At 41.1% G+C, this 19070-nt stretch overlaps 1 protein-coding gene across 1 annotated transcript; it reads right to left on the bottom strand.

Moving 5' to 3' along the window:
- Positions 1 to 1187: 1187 nt before the first annotated feature.
- On the bottom strand, positions 1188 to 17919 carry LOC311101522 (uncharacterized protein; the record flags this gene model as incomplete). The annotated part of the gene is made up of 7 exons (XM_084142667.1): positions 1188 to 1211; positions 1810 to 1923; positions 2888 to 2937; positions 5783 to 6053; positions 17342 to 17415; positions 17520 to 17621; positions 17778 to 17919. 7 exons carry the CDS (start codon positions 17917 to 17919, stop codon positions 1188 to 1190), a joined length of 777 nt encoding a protein of 258 aa, XP_083998793.1.
- Between the last annotated feature and the right edge of the window lie 1151 nt (positions 17920 to 19070).

The raw sequence follows: 19070 nt of genomic DNA, 5'->3' as shown, positions 1-19070 counted from the left end.
GTACCTTTCTGATCTTTGTCTGTGGTGCACTACAGTTGATAGAATGTGTCCAATCAACATCAAGCAGGAAGTTATACTTTGCAAGCCCTGTTTTGGCATCTTTCATAAGGAATTCACATAATGGCTTGTACTCTGTGGCCAGCCACCGATGGCCATATAGGGTAATTTTATGTGTGTGACATCAGTGTGAAGAGTTAGGAAATGTATATCTGCGTTATTATCAGAGGTTTAAAAGGGAAAGTTAAAACGTGTGTTTCTGTGTTGTGTGTCTCTGATTGTGTGAGTGTGTGGGTGCCTGCATACTTGCCTGCACATGTGGCTGCCTTCTGTGCGTTTGTTTCCTCTTAGTACAGTTCTACCCTCTGTTGTGTTCAGGTCACATCCAATCACATTCAATCAGGAAGCTGGTACACCTGCTGGGTCAATGTTTCTTTAATACTTTACTTTCAGAGCCTTGAAAATGATCACTGTGTAAGACTATGGCAAATCACAGATCAAAGTCCCACTGGGCAGAGACGTCAATTCAATGTCTATTCCACATTTGTTCAAGGTAATTTTATTGAAATGAAGTGTATACAACGTTGATTGAACCAATGTGTTCCCAGTGAGGTATGTCTACACACGCTTTATCAAATCTTAACATAACTATTCTGATTTTCTTTCTGTCATTCTCTTAATTCTTCTTCCTCATCTAAATTTGTGGTTCTTTGATTCCTCTCTCCTCTCCTCCTCTCTCCTCTCCTCCTATCTCTTCTCCTCCTCTCTCCTCTCCTCCTCTCTCCTCTCCTCCTATCTCCTCTCCTCCTCTCTCCTCTCCTGATGAGTTGAGAAAAAGCCCATAGACAAGTCTGTAATACCATTATTTCTCTGTTGTCACTATCTGGCCAAATTGCAAAGTCACAAACCCTGCCTATTTTTATCATTTATCTTCTTCAAATCTGATAGTAAACCTAACCCTAACACACTGCTAGTCTTATGCCTAACAGTATAATAAGACCAAAAAGCTACTTAAAAAAAAAAACTTGCTACTGTCCATAATGAGCTATTGTTAAATCACTCTTTCACAAATCCAGTTACATTCATGTCTACATCCTACGTCATTCCCTTTATTTACATGACCAGGATGCCCATAATTATTCTGAGCACAGTCCTCCTCTCCTATGTGTATTATAGGACCATCACCATTATCAGGCTGGTTTCTCCCCCAGTACCTAGAGGGAAAACAACACAGAGAACCAGACAGTCAGACACTGTGGTAAACACAACATTATAAATTATACCCAGATGTTGTTGAACTGGTTAGAGTCCTACGGCCGGATTGTTATCTCTCACATTGTGGTCAGTGATGTATTGTCCACCCATTTCCAGGTCCCCTCTTTCTCTCTGTCAGTCAGACTAATCCAGACACTATCAATGTCCCTGTTTAATTCAGTGAGGAATTGCTGTTGTTGTGAAAGATAAAGTCAATACCTGGAGTATTATATTAATTTACCTTATTCATAAGCATATGAATCTCTCTCTCTCTCTCTCTCTCTCTCTCTCTCTCTCTCTCTCTCTCTCTGTCTCTCTCTCTCTCTCTCTCTCTGTCTCTCTGTCTCTCTCTCTCTCTCTCTCTCTCTGTCTTCTCTCTCTCTCTCTCTCTCTCTCTCTCTCTCTCTCTCTCTCTCTCTCTCTCTCTCTCTCTCACTCTCTCTCTCTCTCTCTCTCTCTCTCTCTCTCTCTCTCTCTCTCTCTCTCTCTCTCTCTCTCTCTCTCTCTCTCTCTCTCTCTCTCTCTCTCTCTCTCTCTCTCTCTCTCTCTCTCTCTCACATGCGTTCCTGATGGGGTATTGGCGGGTGTCATGAGGCTCACCGTACCGTTGGCCGCGCCGCTCCCAGTCACCATGGAGATGCTGGCAGGGAAGGAAGAAGTGAATCTGCGTTTCTACGGTGAAGGGGACAGAAACTGTGGAAAACTATGTCTGCATCTTAATCAGAAGTTTTAAAGGGGAACTTTAAATATGTTTGTGTGTGTGTGCGTGTCTCTGTCCGTGCATACATGCTTGTGTGTGTATGTCCTCTCAGTACTGTTCTGATCTCTATCAGTGATCAACTGCAAGTGAAACTGTTCTAAGTATTCAATCACATTCAATCAGGAAGCTGGTGGACCTGCTAGGACATTGTAGGACATTGAATCTCCCCTTTCCACAAAGTGGTCATGTTAGTTTGTAGGCCAAACCGCTTCGGACCCTACAGACATTTTTGAGAGAAGACCGATTTTTGGTATGTCTCATGGTCTGACAAACACCGCTTTAGCTCAGCCACCTTCCACTGCAGATGAGGAAGGGTGATATCGGCGGATGTGGTTGATTGAGACGCAGCCCATACAAACAACCCATATATCTCCATCTTAAACTGACAGATTTTGATGGGAATTGATTTATTATGTTACTTAGATAAAAAATATATCGGTAGATACTAAGATTAACATGTTTCAACTGGAAATGATGAAATGCACCGCATGCAGTGTGCAGAAAGTAAAATGTACTAATGTAATGTTGATTTGTCAAACAACTACTGGTATAAAAGAAGCTACAATCTGAGGAAAAATCTACTGGTATACAGGAAGCTACAATAATTAGCAATAATATTAATATGATACAAACAAATAAAACAATAGGTGCATGTGTATGTGCGTGCATCTACACTTCTGAGTATGTTTGTGTGTGCCGGTTTGAGAGAGAGAGCGGGAGAGAGTTGTGAGGGCTACTGAATGTGTTACAGTATGTTGTCATGGTGATGTTAAACCACTTTCTCACAAATCCAGTTGAGTTTCCTGTCACATGACAAGTCATTCCATGCCTTCAGAAGACTCTGATCTTCACGTATCTCAACACAGTCCTCCTCACCATTTTCTGTTTGGCCACCACCATTATCAGGCTGTGGTTTATACCAGTACCTACAGGGTTAAAAACCATCAGATATCATGGTTAATACCAGTACCTACAGGGTTAAAAACAGTCAGATATCATGGTTAATACCAGTACCTACAGGGTTAAAAACAGTCAGATATCATGGTTAATACCAGTACCTACAGGGTTAAAAACAGTCAGATATCATGGTTAATACCAGTACCTACAGGGTTAAAAACAGTCAGATATCATGGTTAATACCAGTACCTACAGGGTTAAAAACAGTCAGATATCATGGTTAATACCAGTACCTACAGGGTTAAAAACAGTCAGATATCATGGTTAATACCAGTACCTACAGGGTTAAAAACAGTCAGATATCATGGTTAATACCAGTACCTACAGGGTTAAAAACAGTCAGATATCATATCAAGTGAAAACATGTTTTTAGACATTTTTGCAAATTTATTGGAAATGAAATATATAATTAACATAAGTATTCACACCCCTGAGTCAATACTTTGTAGAAGCACCTTTGGCAGCGATTACAGCTGTGAGTCTTTCTGGGTAAGTCTCTAAGAGCTTTCCACACCTGGATTGTGCAACATTTGCCCATTTATACTTTTCAAAATTCTTCAAGCTCTGTCAAATTGGTTGGTGATCATTGCTAGACAACCATGTTCAGGTCTTACCATAGATTGTCAAGTAGATTTAAGTCAAAACTGTAACTCGCCCACTCAACATTCAGTGTCTTGGTAAGCAACTCCAGTGTAGATTTGGCCTTGTGTTTTAGGGTATTGTCCTGCTGAAAGGTGAATTCATCTCCCAGTGTCTGGTGGAAAGCAGACAACCAGGTTTTCCTTTAGGATTTTGCCTACGCTTAGCTCCATTCTGTTTTATTTTTTATCCTGAAAAACTCCCCAGTCCTTAATGATTACAAGCACACCCATAACATGATGCAGCCACCACTATGCTTCAAAATATGGAGAGTGGTACTCAGTAATGTGTTGTATTGGATTTGCCCCAAACATAACACTTTGTATTCAGGACAAAAATGTAATTGCTTTGCCACCTTTTCTGCAGTATTACTTTAGTGCCTTGTTGCAAACAGGATGCATGTTTTAGAATATTTTTATGCTGTACAGGCTTCCTCCTTTTCACTCTGTCAATTAGGTTAGTATTGTGGCGTAACTATCAACAATGTTGTTGATCCATCCTCAGTTTTCTCCTATCACAGCCATTGAACTCAGTAACTGTTTTAAAATCACCTTTGGCCTCATGGTGAAATTCCTGAGCGGTTTCCTTCCTCAACTGAGTTCGGAAGGACTCCTCTATGTTTCTAGTGACTGGATGTATTGATATGCCATCCAAAGTGTAATTAATAACTTCACCATGATCAAAGGGATATAAAAAATATATCTACCAATAGGTGCCCTTCTTTGCGAGGCATTGGAAAATCACCCGTCTTTTTGGTTGAATCTGTGTTTGAAATTCACTCTGGCTGAGGGAGCTTACAGAAAATTGTATGTGTGGGGTACAGAGATGAGGTTGTAATTCAAAAATCATGTTAAACACTTATTTCACACAGTGAGTACATGCAACTTATTGTGACTTATTAAGCAAATGTTTACTCTTGAACTTATTTAGGCTTGCTATAACAAGGGGTTGAATACTTATTGACTCAAGACATTTCAGCTTTTCATTTTTTATTCATTGGTAAACATTTCTAAAAACATAATTCCACTTTGACATTATGGGGTATTGTGTAGCTCAGTTGGTAGAGCATGGCGCTTGCAATGCCAGGGTTGTGGGTTCGATTCCCACGGGGGGGCAGTAGGAAAATGTATGCACTCACTAACTGTAAGTCGCTCTGGATAAGAGCGTCTGCTAAATGAATAAAATGTAAATGTAAATATCATGGTTAATACCAGTACCTACAGAGTTAAAAACAGTCAGATATCATGGTTAATACCAGTACCTACAGGGTTAAAAAGAGTCAGATATCATGGTTAATACCAGTACCTACAGGGTTAAACACCATCAGATATCATGGTTAATACCAGTACCTACAGGGTTAAAAACAGTCAGATATCATGGTTAATACCAGTACCTACAGGGTTAAAAACCGTCAGATATCACAGTTAGAACATCACAATCCTAAATAATATACAGAAACGTTTCAGCTTAAATTCAACTTTGTTGACTGCTACCATCAATGACAGTAACCTGTATAGATAAAGGTTGAATGAACTGAAAATTGGAGCCTTGTTGTCAGAGTAGTTGTGGTCAGTGTTGTTCCATCCACCCATTTCCAGGTCCCTTCTGTCTCTCTGTCAGTCAGACCAATCCTGACTCTCTTCTTGAGATTGACGATAAATTCTCATGTTTTTGAGAAAGATAAATATATATACAGTGAGCTCAAAGTATATGAACAGTGACACATTTTTGGTTGTTTTGGCTCTGTACTCCAGCACTTTGAATTTGACATGATACAATGACTATGAGGTTAGTGCAGACTGTCAGCTTTCATTTTAGGGTTTTTTCGAGTGAACTGTTTTTCGAGTGAACTGTTTAGAATTGACAGCAGTTTTTGTACATAGTCCCCCCATTTTAGGGGACCAAAAGTATTGGGACAAATTCACATATATGTGTATTAAAGTTACAGACTCACAAATATCATACCCCCAAGATATGAACAGAGCAATAGATGGCACCAACATCCCCATCACCATCCCAAAACTAGTTCAATTATGTGAAACGGAACGGCTTCCACTCTTAATGATCCAACCTTCAAAATGATCTCTCTCCCTCTTTAGCTGGTCTCTCTCTCTTTAGTCAAGTTGTTGTAGCTTGTATGTAGGTGGTCTCTCTCTTTAGTCAGGGTGTTGTAACTGGTCTGTAGCTGGTCTCTCTCCTCAGTCAGGGTGTTGTAACTGGTCTGTAACTGGTCTCTCGCTGTAGTCAGGGTGTTGTATCTGGTCTGTAGCTGGTCTCTCTCTTTAGTCAGGGTGTTGTAACTGGTCTGTAACTGGTCTCTCGCTGTAGTCAGGGTGTTGTATCTGGTCTGTAGCTGGTCTCTCTCTTTAGTCAGGGTGTTGTAACTGGTCTGTAGCTGGTCTCTCTTTTCAGTCAGGTTGTTGTAACTGGTCTGTAGCTGGTCTCTCTGTTCAGTCAGGTTGTCTTAGCTAGTCTGTAGTTGGTCTCTTTTCTCAGTAAGGGTGTTGTAACTGTCATGTAGCTGGCCTTTCTGCAGATGTGACGTGGTGATGATGTCACCATTCCCCCAGGGTGTCAGCACTGATGTAGATATCCACAATCCTCTCCTCCATCTCACCTCTGTCAAACCTTCTTGGTCATATCTGGCGTGGCATAGATGACCTCAGACATGTTCAACAATGTTTATTGACTATAGCTACAGTGCCTTAAAGCAGGGTTTCCCTTAGTGAACGTTTAGGTTTTTGCTCTAGCACTACACAGCTGATTCAAATAAGCAACTCATCATCAAGCGTTGATTATTTGAATCAGCTGTGTAGTGCTAGGGCAAAAAACTAAACGTGCACACAGGGTGGGTCCCAGTACTGAGTGTCTGAGTCCGAAGCTGACTGCTTTTGACCCTGTTGTAGGTGGGGATTTGTGGAACGGAAACATGTCATGGCTGGTTATAGTTGGGACACTTTCTTCTTCTTTTCAGATTTTATCTGATTCCTGAGTAACTTCCTGGTCTACTGGGGGAAGTTCCACCCACATACTGTGAAGCAACACAAACATAGGCACAGACACACACACGATAACATATGCACTCTACACACGTACACATGGATTTTGTATTGTAGATATGTGGTAGTAGAGCAGGGGCCTGAAGACACACTTCATGTGTTGTGAAATCTGTTGTGAATTTATTGTAATGTTTTGAACATTTTATAACTGCCTTAATTTAGCTGGACCCCAGGAAGAGTAGCTGCTGCCTTGGCAGGAACTAAAGGGGATCCATAATAAATATAAATACAAATACATACACCAGGCACACTCATATATGATCTCTTACTGCTCTATTTCACTGATTAACATATTGGATGTATACATCTTAACAATGTCTCTGGATGCTTTAACAAATAATGAATAACCAGACCTGGGTTTAAAAACTATTGGAAATCTGTCAAATACTTAGAGCGTTTGGGACTATTCTATTGGTTCCATTAAGTCAGGCAAGCTCAACCAAGCACAGCTAAAGTATTTGGGTCATATTCATTAGGCACGAAATGGAAGAAAGCAAACTGAAACAGGGAGGGACTAACTGTACCTGTCCAATAAGAATAACATGTTTTCATTTGCCGTTGTAAAACATTTTGCTATGGTGTGCCCTAATGAATACGTGGCCCAGGTCTGCTAATAACCACCAACCACTGACAGGCAGGCTGACAGGAAGCTGTTATTAAAGGAAGTCAGCGGTTTGGCTAAATATGAGTTGGCACAGCAACGCATGCTGAAATCAACTGAAATTACAATACAATAGGTGCTCCAGCAATACCTTCCCTAAACTTACTGTGTCCCAAATGGCACCCTATTTCCTAAATAGTGATGGCACTGGTCAAATGTAGTGCACTGTACAGGGAATATGGTGCCATTTCAGACGTACCCTTAATGTCATTATTCACATTCTATGTAGGCCTTATGCACTGCATCTGTCCTAAAAACACAGACCACTTTTCATCCATGGATATAAGGTCACCACAAGTACAACAGGACATCTGTAAAGAAAAAGGCTTCAATTTAAACTTCAAGAACATCATTTTATTTAATCATACATTTACAGTGAGGGAAAAAAGTATTTGATCCCCTGCTGATTTTGTATGTATGCCCACTGACAAAGACATGATCAGTCCATAATTTTAATGGTAGGTTTATTTGAACAGTGAGAGACAGAATAACAACAAAAAAATTCAGAAAAACGCATGTCAAAAATGTTATAAATTGATTTGCATTTTAATGAGGGAAATAAGTATTTGACCCCCTCTCAATCAGAAAGATTTCTGGCTCCCAGGTGTCTTTTATACAGGTAACGAGCTGAGATTAGGAGCACACTCTTAAAGGGAGTGCTCCTAATCTCACCTTGTTACCTGTATAAAAAACACCTGTCCACAGAAGCAATCAATCAATCAGATTCCAAACTCTCCACCATGGCCAAGACCAAAGAGCTCTCCAAGGATGTCAGGGACAAGATTGTAGACCTTTGTCAGTGGGCAAATGTACAAATTCAGCAGTATATAAACTTCAACTTTTATGATATAAAGTCACTGTATATAATCTGTTCAGTTTCTGAATTAGTTCAAATTAGGTGAAGGTTAGGGTCAAGGTAAGGGTCAGTTTTAAGTGTTGTCTATAATCTTCTTGTCAATGGGATGCTGGTCAGAAAGGTCCCTCATGTTGGGTATAATACCTACTTTTACAAGTGTTTGTCTCCCCCTACTGGCTGTTTTCTACAAGCTCAGTTTCTTCCTATTACTGTAACCTTACATTTACATTTACGTCATTTAGCAGACGCTCTTATCCAGAGCGACTTACAGTTAGTGAGTGCATACTTTTTTTTCATACTGGCCCCCCGTGGGAATCGAACCCACAACCCTGACATTGCAAACACCATGCTCTACCAACGATCTCTAGTGGCACAGCTAGCACTGCGATGCCTTAGACCACTGCGCCACTCGGGAGACTAGAGCCATAGAGATAGATAGAGGACTCATCTTTATATCTGTACCCTTATAGGGTCTGTGACAGTACGGGCAACGCCATGGAGGCTACAACCAATAGGAAAACCCACCCAGTGACTACTTTGACTACTTTAAAATGGTGGAAGGATGGAGGAAGCCCAGGTTTTCTTCTCAGTGGAGAGGAAGTAGAAACTGGAATCAAAGTATCTCCATTCCTATTGATAATGCTGTATGTATAGCCTTAAAACATGGTTAAAACTATAATGTTGATCTGATCGATGATCGTTTTCTTGCATCCATAGTTCTGTCTATGAAAAATTAGGAGTGGTTACATTTCTCCAGCCCTATTCCTGAGCCTTTTACCAAATCAGTGTCGGGTTCAACGCTTTGTTTAGGTTGATAAGGAGATTGCCTCTTTAATATCTCTGAATAGACTTAAAGTGTACATATATTTGCATAATTGAAGGTAAAATCATTCCACTGGGACTTGCTATCAGTTTGCATTTTTCAGTGTATTAGTAATGTGTTTGTGTAAATGTGTGTGTGTGTGTGTGTGTGTGTGTGTGTGTTTTAATCTGCCTGAGGTGCAGTGATTGCTAACTGTATGATTACCTTTCTAACTGACTCCTAATGGTAATATCTACTGTATGTTTACCTTTCTAACTGACTCCTAATGGTAATATCAACTGTATGATTACCTTTCTAACTGACTCCTAATGGTAATATCTACTGTATGATTACCTTTCTAACTGACTCCTAATGGTAATATCTACTGTATGATTACCTTTCTAACTGACTCCTAATGGTAATATCTACTGTATGATTACCTTTCTAACTGACTCCTAATGGTAATATCTACTGTATGATTACCTTTCTAACTGACTCCTAATGGTAATATCTACTGTATGATTACCTTTCTAACTGACTCCTAATGGTAATATCTACTGTATGATTACCTTTCTAACTGACTCCTAATGGTAATATCTACTGTATGATTATCTTTCTAACTGACTCCTCAATGTAATATCTACTGTATGATACTAACTGTACTGACAAGTAGTTGAGAAGTTGGTCTAATGTGCTTCTCCACCAGGTATCTTTTATCTCTGTCTGTGGTCCACTACAGTTGATAGAACGTTTTAAGGGTCCAATCAACTTGTAGCAGGAAGTTATACTCTGTAAGGTTATACTGTTAGTGGCATCGTTCATAAGGAAGTCATGTGATGGCTTGCACTCAATGGCCATATAGGCATCAGTGTGAAGAGTTATTGAGAAGTGTGTGGGAAATGTGAGTATTAATAATTTACCTGATTCATAAATCTCTCTCTCTCTCTCTCTCTCTCTCTCTCTCTCTCTCTCTCTCTCTCTCTCTCTCTCTCTCTGTCGCTCTCTCTCTCTCTCTCTCTCTCTCTCTCTCTCTCACACACCTGTTCCTCCTTGCTGTTTATGATCACCAGGTCTACTCCTCTCTCCAAACAGTCCAGTCTGCTCTCAGTAAACAGGAAGTAACAGCTGGATCCCAAAATCCTCCATCCTTCAGGACACCTCAACACAGTCCTCATCGTTGGGACTGCCATGTCCCTCTCTTCCAGTACTGTTCCAGTATCTACATACAACACACAGCGTCCACCATATTGGTTTTTCAATATTCTAATCTGGATTGCGTTCCAATAATATCTCCTTTCTTCAGAAGTGTTTATTTGTCCACTACTTCCCACAAATATAAAAGTATTGGTTGGTGTAGGGATGGGCACTACAGGGAATTACCATATACCAGTCATTTCCATTCAAATCATGAAGGGAAGTGAACAAGTGCACACATCTGGAGAAAGTAGAGATTACTGGGACAGAAAGTAGAGTTCCCTTCAGGACAGGTTTTCCCGATTTTCCAACAACTGTTTAGCTCTCTTGGAGAAATATACTGTATGTTTCACGTATTGAACAACATATTCTAACGTTGGAATTAACTGTTGCCAAATCCACGACTGGGGTGGACTTTGGATAAATTCTGATTCTCTACACTTCTCCCAAAGTTTGCATTCCCCCTCAGGAATGTAAATGAACTAGATTGAGGAATATTGTGGAAACTCCCTCCAGCCATGCTTGCACCAATCCAATGCACACTTCTGGTTAAGGGTAGAGAATCGGAATGCAGCCGATGTCTAAGTGCACACTTCAAGTGCACACTTCAGGAGAAGGAAGGATAGAGAAGAGGGATGCAGCCCTAGTGACTGACTTGACTACTTTCCACACTCAGAGAGCCTCTTCTCCAGCTCTACCTTCTCATTGGTCAGAACACTGACCCTGACCCTCTCCCCCTCAGTAACTGGTCTCTCTCCCTCAGTAACTGGTCTCTCTCCCTCAGTAACTGGTCTCTCTCCCTCAGTAACTGGTCTCTGTCCCTCAGTAACTGGTCTCTCTCCCTCAGTAACTGGTCTCTGTCCCTCAGTAACTGGTCTCTCTCCCTCAGTAACTGGTCTCTGTCCCTCAGTAACTGGTCTCTCTCCCTCAGTAACTGGTCTCTCTCCCTCAGTAACTGGTCTCTCTCCCTCAGTAACTGGTCTCTCTCCCTCAGTAACTGGTCTCTCTCCCTCAGTAACTGGTCTCTCTCCCTCAGTAACTGGTCTCTGTCCCTCAGTAACTGGTCTCTCTCCCTCAGTAAATGGTCTCTCTCCCTCAGTAACTGGTCTCTCTCCCTCAGTAACTGGTCTCTGTCCCTCAGTAACTGGTCTCTCTCCCTCAGTAACTGATCTCTCTCCCTCAGTAGCTGGTCTCTCTCCCTCAGGAAATGGTCTCTCTCCCTCAGTAACTGGTCTCTCTCCCTCAGTAACTGGTCTCTCTCCCTCAGTACCTTGTCTTTCTCCCTCAGTAACTGGTCTCTCTCCCTCAGTAACTGGTCTCTCTCCCTCAGTAGCTGGTCTCTCTCCCTCAGTAACTGGTCTCTCTCCCTCAGTAACTGGTCTCTCTCCCTCAGTAACTGGTCTCTCTCCCTCAGTAACTGGTCTCTCTCCCTCTGTAACTGGTCTCTCTCACTAAGTAACTGGTCTCTCTCCCTCAGTAACTGATTTCTCTCCCTCTGTAACTGGTCTCTCTCACTCAGTAACTGGTCTCTCTCACTCTCTAGCTGGTTTCTGTTCTTCCAGCACTGGTCTCTCTCCTTCAGCAGCTGGTCTCTCTCTGTACACAGGTCAGTGATACCACTACTGGTATCTGGCTGGTCTCTGTCTTGTGCCAGGCCGGTTGTGTTGTAACAGGCCTCTAATTGGTCTCTCTCTTTAGTGGAGCAGGCTAAAATAATAAATATGGAGTCAGTGATGTTTCCCCTAGACGCTGATCTTGGGTCAGTTTTGCATTTCCCCCACTAAATGGTTAAGGTTAGGATTGGGGGAGGGAAGTTGATCCTAGATCTCAATTCTCTATGGACGTTGTCTACTAGGAAATAGGGCATAGTCGCCTGTAGCTCAGTTGTTAGAGCGTGGCGCTTGCAATGCCAGGGTTGTGGGTTCGTTTCCCATGGGGGGCCAGTATGAAAATATATGCACTCACTAACTGTAAGTCGCTCTGGATAAGAGCGTCTGCTAAATTACTAAAATGTAAAACATTTACAATTTGGGATACAGTCTCACTCACAAAAAGCCAGCCTCATAGAGATGTTGAGAGTGACTTGTAGAACACACAGCACCCAGCCTGTAGAGTCTTGATAAAACATTTTTTAAAATCCATTTTAGAATAAGGCTGTAACGGAACAACATTTGGAAAATTTGAATACTTTCCGAATGCGCTGTATATTCATATATATCACTCAATAGCCATTGTCAATGTTAAGATTTATAGTTCACTATGTAGCATTGCATGTAGGCTATACATCTCTCTCTCTCTCTCTCTCTCTCTCTCTCTCTCTCTCTCTCTCTCTCTCGCTCTCTCTCTCTCTCTCGCGCTCTCTCTCTCTCTCTCTCTCTCTCTCTCTCTCTCTCTCTCTCTCTCTCTCTCTCTCTCTCTCCCTCTCTCTCTCTCTATCTCTCTCTTTATTTGGTCGTTTAGCAGTGATGTTGATGGTTGGATACAGTACTGAATGAAAGTAACCTTCCAAAAACATTCAAATAGAAAGAAAGATGTCACGGAAGAGAATGAACAGGGGATGGAGAGGACATCACAAACAACTGTCTGGTCTACAAGCTTGCGTCCCTAAGGACACCCTATTTCCCTATGTAGTGCACTATATAGAGAATATGGTGCCATTATGGACACATATCAAGTATCCTTCTTATTGGTGGATAGAACATTGAAACATCCTGTCACCTGCTGTGGGCCACAGACAGAGAACAGAGAGGGAGCGTGTGGAGACCCCATTAGACACCATGCATGAGTGAGTGGGTATGTAGCAGGCAGGTCCACTGGTGCATGGTGCAGTGTGTTACCATTGGTCAACTACACGTTGTCCCTTGTACAGTGAAGGTTTTTACTTAGCCTCAACCTATGTCAAATCACATGACATGTTTGTAATAAAATAATGAAGAGTCATTTTCCAGAGTACAGTACGTCTACATCCTCTCCTCTAAATCTAAACACAACTACTATTTGTCTTATTGTTTCTCTCTTCCTCATTCTCTTAATGTTCTACTTCTTCCTCTATGTCTCTCTGACACTAAGGCTCTATCTCAATTAGTCTTTCCTAGATTACTCTCCTCCTATCTCCTCTCATCTTATCTCCTCTCTTCCCATCTCCTCTCCTCCTATCTCCTCTCCTCCCATCTCCTCTCCTCCTATCTCCTCTCCTCCTATCTCCTCTCCTCCCATCTCCTCTCCTCCTATCTCCCCCTATCTCCTCTTCTCCCATCTCCTCTCCTCCTATCTCCTCTCCTCCTATCTCCTCTCCTCCTTCTCACTGTATCCAACCATCAACATAATAATTACTAGACTACCAGATAAACAACGAGAGAGAAAGAGAGCTTCCAATCATGTTCCTAAAAATATATGTTTAGACTCTATAGAAGCATCATAGAAGCCAATTACTATTTGAAAATGTAATGGAAAGAGTAAAAAAATAAATAATACGTGTTGATAATGGTATGCTCATCTTAGAGAGTGTCTTTACAGCTGAAAAAAACACATGTCTATAAGGATGTTTGTACAACAGTGTCTGACTGTCTGGTTCTCTGTGTTGTTTAGGTACTGGGGGGCAGGACAGCCTGATAATGGTGGTCAGTTCTCTGGGCAGGAGGACTGTGTTGAGATACTATGGACAAGATGACGCTGTAAAGACATGGAATTATGACAAATATTACAAAAATCATAACTGGATCTGTGAGAAAGTGGTGTAACAATAACCCACAGTAACTCTCTCTCTCTCTCGCTCTCTCTCTCATGTTGATGGTTGGATACAGTGCTGAATGGTTAAGTGATGATTCCACCTAGTGGTTGAACTGACAGATTAAACTCACCATAGAGTGGAACTAGTGGTATTACAGACTTACATATGGGCTCTTTCTCAATTCATCCTTCCTCAATTCCTCCTCGCATCCGTTGTGTGCACTGTAGGCTACTGTTATGGTAATATTTTATGTATCATTAAGGAAAATGTTGGGAAATGTCAAAGATAAAATATAGTCAACATGATTGACATTTTATAAGTCCAGATGCATGTCTAAATAGGGAATATAGTCAATACAATGTGTAAACATGCTTTAATGAATGTATGTATTTTATTTTTTAAAAGTGTCTGAGCCATGCCACCAATAAAATGAGATAAGGGAAAGAGGCAAAAGCGCCCATGGCCTTTTGGAATAAACAACATGTGTTATTGGACTTTCAAAGATAATAGTGGCGTGGCAGCTAAAGATGTTAATCATTGATCTTAAGGGGAGTAGCTTTGTAAGCTATGTATACATGTCTGTGCATTTGTGTGTGTATATAAGAGATCTCTAAGCCAAAGAGAGACAGCCGTTCCATGGAGTGGCTCGGCTTTGTTACGCAATAATAAAGTCTAATTTCTGGATTCACAAGCTCCAGTCTCTTGAGAGATATTTTTGAGTTGACTATTTTTTAGTCAAATATTGCTACGACACTGTACGTGTTACAGTATGTTGTCATGGTGATGTTAAACCCTTATCTCACAAATCCAGTTGAGTTTGCTGTCACATGGCATGTCATTCCATGCCTTTAGAGGACGCCAATATTTGTGTATCTCAACACAGTCCTCACCCCCAGTAGGACCTGCATTATCAGGCTGTTTGTCATACCAGTACCTACAGGGTTAAAAACAGTCAGATATCATGGTTAATACCAGTACCTACAGGGTTAAAAACAGTCAGACATCACAGTTAGAACATCACAATCCTAAATAATATACAGGCATTTTTCAGCTTAAAGTTAACTTTGTTGGCTGCTATCATCATTGACAGTAACATGTATAGAAAAAGGTTGAATGGAGTCTTATTGACAGATTAGTTATCATCTCTCACCCTGTGGACAGTAGTCTGCCGTCCAACCATTTCCAGGTCCCCTCATTAACAGAGTCAGTCAGACCAATCCAGACACTCTTCTTGAGGTTGAAGAGAAATGTCTGTTGTTGAGAAAGATAAATATATACACACTACCAGCCGAAAGTTTTAGAACACCTACTCATTCAAGGCTTTTTCTTCATTTTTACTATTTGTTTACATTGTAGAACAATAGTGAAGACATATGGACTCATGTAGTAACTAAGAAGTGTTAAACAAATCAAAATATATTTTATATTTGACATTTTTCAAATAGCCACCATTTGCCTTGATGACAATTTTGCACACTCTTGGCATTCTCTCAACCAGCTTCATGAGGTAGGCACCTGGAATGCATTTCAATTAACGGTTGTGCCTTGTTAAAAGTTAATTTGTGGAATTTCATTCCTTCTTAATGCGTTCGAGCCAGTCAGTTGTGTTGTGACAATGTTGGGGGGGTATACAGAAGATAGCCCTATTTGGTTAAAGATCAAGTCCATATTATGGCAAGAACAGCTCAAATAAGCAAAGAGAAGCTACAGTCCATCATTACTTTAACACATGAAGGTCAGTCAATACAGAACATTTCAAGAACTTTGAAAGTTTCTTCAAGTGCAATCGCAAAAACCATCAAGCGCTATGATGAAACTGGCTCTCATGAGGACCGCCACAGGAAAGGAAGATCCAGATTTATCTCTGCTGCAGAGGATAACTTAATTAGAGTTACCAGCCTCAGAAATTGCAGCCCAAATAAATGCGTCACAGACACATTTCAACATCAACTGTTCAGAAGGGACTGTGTGAATCAGGCCTTCATGGTCGAATTGCTGCAAAGAAACCACTACTAAAGGACCCCAATAAGTTTAAGAGACCTGCTTGGGCCAAGAAACGAGCAATGGACATTAGACCGGTGGAAATTTGTCCTTTGGTCTGGAGTCCAATTTCGAGATTCTTGGTTCCAACCACTGTGTCTTTGTGAGACGTGGTGTGGGTGAACGGATGAATCTCCACATGTGTTGTTCCCACCGTAAAGCATGGAGGAGGAGGTGTTATGGTGTGGCGGGGTGCTTTGCTGTTGACACTGTCTGTGATTTATTTAGAATTCAAGGCACACTTAACCAGCATGGCTACCACAGCATTCTGCAGCGATACGCCACCCCATCTGGTTTGGGCTTAGTGGGACTATCATTTGTTTATCAACAGGACAATGACCCAACACACCTCCAGGCTGTGTAAGGGCTATTTTACCAAGAAGGAGAGTGATGGAGTGCTGCATAAGATGACCTGGCCTCCAAAATCCCCAGACCGCAACCCAATTGAGATGGTTTGGGTAGAGTCGGACCGCAGAATGAAGGAAAAGCAGCCAACAAGTGCTCAGCATATGTGGGAACTCCTTCAAGACTGTTGGAAAAGCATTCCAGGTGAAGCTGACTGAGAGGATGCCAAGAGTGTGCAAAGCTGTCATCAAGGCAAAGGGTGGCTATTTGAAGAATCTCAAATATAACATATATTTGAATTTGTTTAACACTTTTTTGGTTACCACATGATTCCATATGTGTTATTTCATAGTGTGATGTCTTCACTATTATACTACAATTCAGAAAATAGTAAAAAATAAAGATAACCATGGAATGAGTAGGTGTGTCCAAACTCTTGACTGGTACTGTATATATTTACATGTTTGATCATATCTACCCCCTGTACACTGTCACCATATTCTCTCTCGTCTCCTCTCTCTCTCTCTCTCTCTTCTCTCTCTCTCTCTCTCTCTCTCTCTCTCTCTCTCTCTCTCTCTCTCTCTCTCTCTCTCCTCTCTCTCTCTCTCCCTCTTCTCTCTCTTCTTCTCTCCTCTCTCCCTCTCTCTCTCTCTCCTCTCTCTCTCTCTTCTCTCTCTCTCTCTCTCTCACCTGTTCCTCATCACTGTTTATGATCACCAGGTCTGCTCCTCTTTCATACAGTCATCTCTGCTCTCGTTCAGGTTTTAGTCTCGGTAGACAGGAAGTACCAAATGGATTCAAACTTCTGCCAGCCTTCAATACAGGTTTGTTCTACAAGATGGAAACATGAATTTCCTTCAACTTATCACACTAAACACTTAATGAAAGAATACAGACACACTATAAAGTGTGTGGGATTAATAATAATGTATTACTGTAGGTTTACTCACTGAGATTGGTAAGCCTCCTGTTAAGAATCTCTCTCTCAGTCTGTAGCTGGTCTCTCTCATTAGTCAGGTTGTTATAACTGGTCTGTAGCTGGTCTCTCTGTGCAGTCAGGTTGTTGTAGCTGGTCTGTAGCTGGTCTCTATCTGCTGAGTCATGATGACCAATGACACCATCTGTAAAAGGGTAAAGTGAATCAAACATGTAACTACCACACCATTGATGATTAAGTATGATTAAGTAGGCTACTGAAGTCTCTTTGACAACATACTAAACTTACAGTAGACAGACAGGCCTATGATCCCAGCCAGTAGGAGAACACACAGCAGCCCCAGACACACTGCAGCAACTCCAGAGGGTCTCTTCCACCACTGAACATGAACTGAATCACAAATTATTCAAGTAAGAACTTTGGTAATGTGTTTTACTGCATAATCCATAATTGGGATAAATAAAGCTACAGTACTACAGGGTAATCTCACCTGTAATGTGTGTGTTTAATTTGTGTGTGTGTGTGCGTGCGTGCGTGCAATCTTACCTGAAGCAACAACTCCATCTCTTGGACTGGGCTTGAACGCTTTTACGTTGCCATATAATTGGTCATCAATGTCCATGTTATTCATTGCATCAGGCTCATGGTCTATGAATCCATTAGAGTTTTCATAGACTCCTTCTGACATCTTAACACACTTGTGGTCAAATACAGTAACTTCTACTTCTAACCTCAGCTCTAATGTACGTCTGCACCTGTCTTCTCCCTGACTGTCCTGCCTCTGTGTGACTTATGGTAGTGAAACTCTTTATCAGTCAACCACAGTGAAGGGGAAACTGTCAAATCAACACAACACTGGCCACCACGTGACTTGCACCAGCCTTAGTTTCTAATCTATACATGGTTGTTTCCCATCTGTTTTAAATTATTCAAGATATAATTGAAGTGATCATCTATTTTAGCAGATACAAAATTGGACCCTCTGAATTTCCACATAGATCTTAGAGCATTACTGAGGCTTTGACATCCCAGCCTTCATAAGGAGGTCACGTTATGGCTTGTACTCTGTGACCGGCCATCGATGGCCATATAGGGACCTTTTTTTCTATGTATGCTGTCTGTGTGTGACATCAGTGTGAGGAGTTATTCAGAGGTGCTGGGGGAAATATATGTCTGCATCTTTATCAGAGGTTTAACATGGGAAATGTACCTGTGTGTGTGTGTGTGCGTGCGTGTGTGAGTGTGTGCATGCGTGTGGCATGCAGTGTGTGTGTGTCCTCTCAGTACTGTTCTGCCCTCTGTCTGTGTCCAACTGCAGGTCACACTGTTATCAGTATCTAATCACATTCAGGCTGATAGACCTCGTTAAATGATATTGCTGCTGTTTTAGTAATATGTCCATTTGTTATTCTTGTAAGTATAATAGCGATATATGTTAATAATTTAATATGAAAACATGTTTAATAATTTTATTTAAATAAATAACATTTTACATTACATGTACATACTCTCCTCTAAATCTTGTATTTTTTTTCTCTCCTGCTCTAGACATCATCACTTAACCATTCAGCATGACCATCAACATGATAACTACTAGACATCATCACTTAACCATTCAACATGACCATCAACATGATAACTACTAGACATCATCACTTAACCATTCAACATGACCATCAACATGATAACTACTAGACATCATCACTTAACCATTCAACATGACCATCAACATGATAACTACTAGACATCATCACTTAACCATTCAACATGACCATCAACATGATAACTACTAGACATCATCACTTAACCATTCAGCATGACCATCAACATGATAACTAA

Source organism: Coregonus lavaretus, assembly GCF_964263955.1.
Source record: "Coregonus lavaretus genome assembly, chromosome: 26".
NCBI lineage: Eukaryota > Metazoa > Chordata > Actinopteri > Salmoniformes > Salmonidae > Coregonus > Coregonus lavaretus.
This window is presented reverse-complemented; position numbering and strand designations above follow the sequence as displayed.